This window comes from Asparagus officinalis, chromosome 5 (genome assembly GCF_001876935.1).
Source record: "Asparagus officinalis chromosome 5, Aspof.V1, whole genome shotgun sequence".
Taxonomy (NCBI): domain Eukaryota; kingdom Viridiplantae; phylum Streptophyta; class Magnoliopsida; order Asparagales; family Asparagaceae; genus Asparagus; species Asparagus officinalis.
The window spans coordinates 94402429-94410142 of NC_033798.1; the positions used below are offsets into that span (position 1 = coordinate 94402429).

Genomic DNA, 7714 nt, shown 5'->3' on the forward strand with positions numbered 1-7714 from the left:
TTGCACAAGTGATATATTAGCTAGAAGGAAAAGAAAAGAACAAAAAACAAAAGTGGTGTTTTAGGTGGAATAACATGCAAACAGATGTATAAAGCAGGCTTAATGGAGATTGAATGAATCAGATTATCTGGAATCCTGCATTTAACCTGTCCGGTGTTCTAAATATCAGATGTCAGGGATATGTCAGACAGAAGATTTCCATACTGGATGGTGGATTTTGGGAATATATGGAGTTATTTATGTGTCATTGAATAATGTGTGTACACGTCATAGATTTTCATACTTGGTGCAAGGGAATTTGATCATGGAGAATATGATCTCAAATGGTGATATCTTTTGAAAAAACTTTTGCAAGGTGATATCTTTTGAAAAACTTTTGCAAGATGATCTCTAAAGGTGATATCTTTTGCACTAAATAATTGAGTCGTGGAGAAAAGTGTTATCTTTTGAAAACTTTGCAAGGGAATTTGATCTCAAATGAGTGTCGACTTGTTTTTTCTTCTTATTCTTTTTTAACACGGTATGCGTCTGCAATTTGTTATATTGGTCACATGAAAGTGAGATATTAGCTAGAAGGAAAAGAAAAGAACAAAAACAAAAGTGGTGTTATAGGTGGAATAACATGCAAACAGATGTATAAAGCAGGCTTAATGGAGATTGAATGAATCAGACTATCTGGAATCCTGCATTTAACCTGTCCGGTGTTCTAAATATCAGATGTCAGGGATATGTCAGACAGAAGATTTCCATACTGGATGGTGGATTTTGGGAATATATGGAGTTATTTATGTGTCATTGAATAATGTGTGTACACATGTCATAGATTTTCATACTTGGTGCAAGGGAATTTGATCATGGAGAATATGATCTCAAATGGTGATATCTTTTGAAAAACTTTTGCAAGGTGATATCTTTTGAAAAACTTTTGCAAGGTGATATCTTTTGCACTAAAGAATTGAGTCGTGGAGAAAAGTGATATCTTTTGAAAAACTTTGCAAGGGAATTTGATCTCAAATGAGCTCTAATTTTTCTTCTCAATTTTGCATAAGAAAATACTTTTTGGGTTTAGATCTCAATTGAACCATAAATCCAAACCAATCTTTTAGAACAAATACAAGTCCAATCAGCATTGTAGCATTTCAACTGATTTTTTGAGGGCGATGTTCCACCTAATATGTCGGGAAGTTCATTATGTATTCCCTCAAAAATTGCCAAAAACAGTAATGGATAATGAGGCCATATTGCTTTGCAGCAAGCCTAAAAGGATATGTCGGCTGATTATATCGAATATACGTAGATATTTAAAACAATGAGCTCTTCAGCCTTGCACTAAGATGCTAATGGGGAAAACGAAGAGCACGCTGCTACTGCCTTGGTGCAAATTAAGATGATATTTGTTTTATATTAGCTTGAGAGCAATTAGACAAGGTTTGAATAATCTACACTGCTGGAGTTCTTGATCTAGTACCTACTTGCTGGATGGCCTCATAAACATTACATTTAATTGGAATTTATGGCATTCCAATTCTGGGGTTTAGTCCAAACATGTTATAGGTTTTCTGAACTGACTGCATTTCTTAAGTGTAGAAGTAATTCAATAATGTCCAGATTTCTGATACAGGAATGGATTTTGTATTCTATAAACAACTTATTTAATTCAATAAATAAAATATGTGAAACTAAATGAATTTGAATTGCAATTCCATGATTCTCAATTTCATGAATTATATGACAAATGACATCTATAAGTCTTGAAGAGGGCGTGGATAATACGTTTCATGGAGTCCTTGAGATTCTTTCCTTTCCTCAAGTGAAATAACTTTCTATAAGCATATCAAGTATGACATATTAATTTCAAAATTTTTGATATGAGGAGGACTTTGAATTCTATGAATAAACCAATTCTAAAATTGTAATTCCTAATTCTCAAATTGGTGAGTTATAAATGCACCTTGGGTCATTTATCATTCTTGAATATGTGAGGTGGTAATCTATTCATTGAGTTTTGAGACTTACTTTTTCTTATGTAAAATAACTTTCTAAGAGCATCAGTATAATTCGGTAGTCTGAAGTTTCTGATAAAAGTAAATTAGAGGAAATTCAATGCCATTTGATTTGTGATTCCGTTAATCTTAACTAGATGCACATTGACCAGTTTTGCAGTTCTTGAAGATGGGATTTGGTAATACATTAATTAAGTTTTTGACCGTCTTGACAAGATATTTATCTATAATTTTTGAAGATAGTGCTTCTGTTGAAGTGAGTTTGGTGCTGTCTCATGTTGCTAAACAAGTATCTATTTTTTTTGCTGTGACATGATTTTATTGTTTATCTTAAATTTCTTTTGACTATTAATACCAAAACTCCGAAGTTATGGTGATGATTGAAGGTTAATAGTTTTATATTAATTCTAACATGCCTCCGCACGTTGAGCCCTTTTTATGGGCCAATACTTAGACTCACGTGGCGGTGTCAATTTTCTTAAAAAAATCCGGTTTAAATTCATGGCCTGTGGGATTTGAACATGGATTGCTCTAGTACCATCTTAAATTCCCTCTAATCATTATACCAAACCACTGAAGTTGTGGTGAGGGTTGAGGGTTATAGTTGCATATTAATTCTAATAGTTAAAAACTTGTTCATTTGTCAAATACAAATTCCATAGAGAATTTTTCTTTTTTGCAAATTTCTTGGTGGAGGTCTAATATTTTATTCTTTTTATATGTAATAGAACATCAAATTTTATGTCCAATTTGATGGCTCAAGTATTTATTGAATATTGGTGACCTTGTTCTACCAAAGACAGTGCTACATTCTTTTAATGTTCAACAAGTCATTGCTAGTTGTTTACTAAGCTAAAGTCAGTCATTTAACTTGCCTTTTTTTGCTTACTAATGTATTGCTAGATTTTTACTAAGGTAAATCAGTCCGTTAACCTGCCTTATTTGTTTACTAATGTGATGCAGGCTGTGATAACAAATCATTTGGTAGTGAGGGGCTGCTATCGTAGTCTAACACTGATAATTTATGGGAACACAGCCGAAGATCTTGGACAATTTAATATAGAGTTTGATTTGGATAACTCTTTGGTGAGCGTGGCACCGTCACCTTCAGAGGGAAGGCTTGAAGATCTCCCTCCTGCATTACTTTCTGAGAAGATAACATTTGAGGAGTCAATATTGTCGACAAAATGCTTCTCTCTTCCTGTGCCTGATCTGGATCTATCATCTGAAATGAAGCAGTTTCTGAGACTGACTCTTTCTATATGCCAGATATCTGATGATGTGGATACTATTCATAAAGTTGCAAGGCCTGTTGTCTCAGCAATCTGTTCATATATTACTAGTGATTATAAATGTATGGTATTCAATGGGGACCAGCTGAAGCCTGGTTATGCAGACAGAAAAAAGGATCCCCAAAAAATAGTTTCTGTTCTTGCTGAGGCCAAAAATGAGCTTGTTCAACTCTACGAGTCTCTTCAACTGTTACCAGGGAATGAGCACATGTTGACGGAGGATATTATTTTTGAACCAGTTTCTGATTTGATGACATCACAGCTCTTAGTTGATATGTTGTTCCATTGTTTTCCTTCTCTCTTGAAACCTACATCCATTGACCTTCACGCGCCTTTTCAGGTTTAAGTGCATTTTCCTCCTCTTTTCACTTGTACTAGTTAGATTGCACGTGCAATGCACGTGGTCGAATATCATGGTTATTTAAATTAATAAAAATAGAATAAAAATAAAAAAAATAAAGTTTTTTTTGCGGGATTAATTATCAACATAATAATCTCTCTTTCAAATAAAATATTATCATTATTTCCCTCAACCCAGACTGTCGCCACGTGATCTACTATTTGAGAGTTATAAACACATTGATCTAGTACAATATCTTTGTTTATTAGAATCTTGAAGTCTTTAAAAGATGTGTGATCATTCAATTTGCAAAGGAATTTTTCATATGAATTTATTTGCAATATGTCCATTAAATCTTTAGTTGTCGTTTGACTCATATTCATATTAACTTTTAGTTGTGGTTTTACTCATATTTACGTTATCTAATATTCTCATTCAATTTTATAGCTCATTCTCCGTACCATAGAAGTAAAACTGAAAGTATGAATAATTATTTTTTTGTAAAATTAGAACAGGGAGATTATGATATATTTTGCTATGTACTTTAAATATAAAAAATATCTTTGATGCAATGTCCCTATTGATATATTTTGCTATGTACTTTAAATATAAAAAATATCTTTGATGCAATGTCCCTATCAAATCTTACCCCAAACAATATGAATGGAGAATGCTATTATAACTTACTTACCTGGAGTAATTATATTGTATATAGGACATATATAGTAGTCTCATGTATTTTTTGGTTCTGACTGCAAAATACGCAAGAGTGGTAGTCCCGTGTATTTTCATATAGTAGTCTCATGTATTTTTTGGTTCTGACTGCAAAATACGCAAGAGTGGTAGTCCCGTGTATTTTTCGTCTTTAATTATTTTTGTGATTAATGTTCTATAATTACACGAGACTATTAGTCCAGTGTATTTTAAAGATGATTTTTATACAAAATTGACCTCTTTGTTGCCAGTCTTGATGGTGTGGCAAAAAATAGGTCAATTTTGTTAATTATTATGTAAAACAATCGATTTTGCTAATATTTTTAAAAAGTGATCTTTTTAAAAATTCTCCTAAAATAACTGTTAATTCAAAATATGAAATGAACGGAAGACCTAAACGGTCTGGTGATTAATTGACCCATAAATAGGAAAAAATAACAATTGAAATAAAATAATATTTAAATTGAATCTAACAAGACACTCCACTGAATGAAGCATGAAATAGATCCAAGAAATTATTAAAAGATAATTAAAGAAACTAATTAAAAAATATGAGATCGAGAGATAGAGGGAGAGAAGACCTCGCCGACATAAATTCTATTTCTCTTCGAGTGTGACATCAAAATTGGTGGATAATAAGCGAGGAGAAATGTGAACAGAATATGTGACAAAGTGGGTGTGCTTATATAAATAGGTTATTAAGATATTCGTCCTGAAATCTTAAATACATACATGTGGGTGTGCTTATATAAATAGGTTATTAAGATATTCGTCCTGAAATCTTAAATACATACATGTTAGTCTCTAACATCTTTGTAATTTCTCATTACAATGATATTACTATTTAGTATTAAATCGATTTTATTATATAAGATTATATACCCTTTTTAATAAAATATAAAGTATGTGTGGAATCCTAGATGCTTATAGCCAGTAGTTGGGCTCCACAAAATAGGTTAACTTTACATTATAGTTTGTTACTGATAATACTATTATAGCAATGCCATTACTTTTCGTCTTTATCTTATTATTCACATTTATCTGATGTAAGTCCTCTTTTGCTAGTCACTCGATTGACTCAATTTTATTTTTATAATATCAGAGGTCAGAATATTCTTTTTTATTTAAAAAGTGTAGACATGATTTTCTTAAAAAATATATATACACATAGTAACAATAGTATATACTTCAGTTCAACTCAAACATTGGCTTGAAGCCATTTAGAATGATATTTAGAATGAGGTTCTATCTATGCTAGAATAGTAACATAGTGATTACATAATCCAAAAGTCAAAGAAGAAATTTCTACAAAGAAAAAAATAATATAATGTCAAATTAATAACTAATTGATAAAATATACATGGACAGTGCAAAAAGCTATAGAAAGTAAGGCATATATCTTCATAAAAATTTCACAGTGAGTGACCAACTGCAATCATTCTAATTTAAGCATAAATAATTATTTTTTAGTTCCTAATTTGATATACGAAACTATAAAATAAATCTCAAGCAAAAAATAGGAATTAAAATTATATTATATTGTGGGTAAATAAATAAATGCAATTTAAAAGTAATAATTTAAACTATTAAGTGTCAAATATTAGTTCATGCGAGAAAGTAAAGTAATTTATGGTCTATATAGCAATCGATTAAACGTATTAAAATTATAATGACCACAACTAAAATTATATGGTGAGTTCACATTAAAAATAATTTATAAAAAATAGTACATTAAAGTCAAAAACCTTTTAACCACTGTATAGATTGTTTGAAATTTTTTGCATGTATAAACTATACTGTCTAGTAATAGTGATGTGCATACTTAACTATAGCCTAATACATTTTAAGAACGACTTATTCTTCAATATCATCATTAATTGATGTATCTATGCATTACACTAAAAACACAATAAAAATTTAAAAAACTATAAAAGAAATACCCTCAAAAGTTTTTAAAATTATAAAAAACACCCTAAACTTTTATAATTTACAAATATACTAAACTATTAAAAATTATATTAAAATCAAGGAACTATAATAAATCATTGAAAAATTTTAAACTTTAGAGGGGTAATTTGCAATGTACTAAACTTTAAGTTTGTTTTTTTTTTGTAAATTTCAAATCTAATTGATTTTAAAGTAGTTATGTTCTTTTTAAAAAAGTTATGGGTAATATTGATTATGAAAAGTTTTTCCTAAACCTATACTTTTAAAGGGAGTATGATATTTTTTGTAAATTTTTTATTTTTTAGGGGTTGCTAGTAATTTTGTATATTCATTTTAGTGTCTATAGGTTAGAAATTCTAATGGTGTTTTTTGTAAATTATGAATATTAGGGTTTTTTTTGTATTTTTTTTAAACCTATAGGTTTTTTCTATAGAGTGTAAATTGTTTATAGACTATTTATAATTCCTATATTTTTAATTTACTAATGAGTTTGAAATTCTTAGAGTGTGTTTGTGAAATTTAAATTTTAAGTGTTTGTTTATAGTTTTTAAACTTTAAGGGTGTTTTCTATAAATTATAAATTATATAGGGGATATTTGTAACTCATATATTTCCAATGTACTGTTAGGTTGGAAATTATCAAGATTTTTATAAATTTTACGATCTTGAGGGTTTTATCTTTCAATTTGTAAAATGTTTAGAGTGTTTATTACAAATTCCATAAATATTTGGGGGTTGTTTGTGTTATTTGTAGGTTTTTTGTGTGTTTATAGGTTTAAAATTTTTAAGTTATTTTTTACAAATTTTGAATTTTAGGAGTGTTTTTATATTTTTTAAAACTTACAAGATACTTCTCCAATATCAAAAACTTTTATTTTTAGTTAGCATATATTTTTCAGATTTCTCACTGAATTGAAATAAGTAAAATTTATAATTTTTAAATAAAATTTTGAATTTATAGGGGGTATTTTTGCAATTTTAAAACTTAGAGGGTATTTTTTACAAGGTCCAAAAACTTTTAGGTGTTGGCTAACATATTTTTTTAGATTTTTCTGCAAACTAAAATAAGTTAAAGATTTGAATTATATCAAACATATCACCTTTACCCAATAACATGTTAAGTCTTATTATGGATAGGATAAATCATTTAATTATAAATTAAAAGAATTTGGAAAAATTAGAATAAAATAAGATAACAATATAATATTTTAAAAAAGTTAAGGGTAATATTAACCATGAAAAGATTTTCCCCAACTCGTACTTTTTAAAGGGAGTATGATATATATATATATATATATATATATATATATATATATATATATATATATATATATATATATATATATATATATATATATATATATATATATATATATATATATATATATATATATATATATATATATATATATGAGATT

At 28.7% G+C, this 7714-nt stretch overlaps 1 protein-coding gene across 2 annotated transcripts in view; it reads left to right on the forward strand.

The window, feature by feature from the left end:
* LOC109840229 overlaps window positions 1–7714 on the forward strand; it is a 35943-nt gene that overhangs the window by 4487 nt on the left and 23742 nt on the right. For both annotated transcript variants that reach the window (XM_020408790.1, XM_020408791.1), the window contains exon 6: window positions 2967–3635. In XM_020408790.1, coding sequence (XP_020264379.1) covers window positions 2967–3635 — 669 coding nt within the window. The remainder of the gene's footprint in view (window positions 1–2966; window positions 3636–7714) is intronic.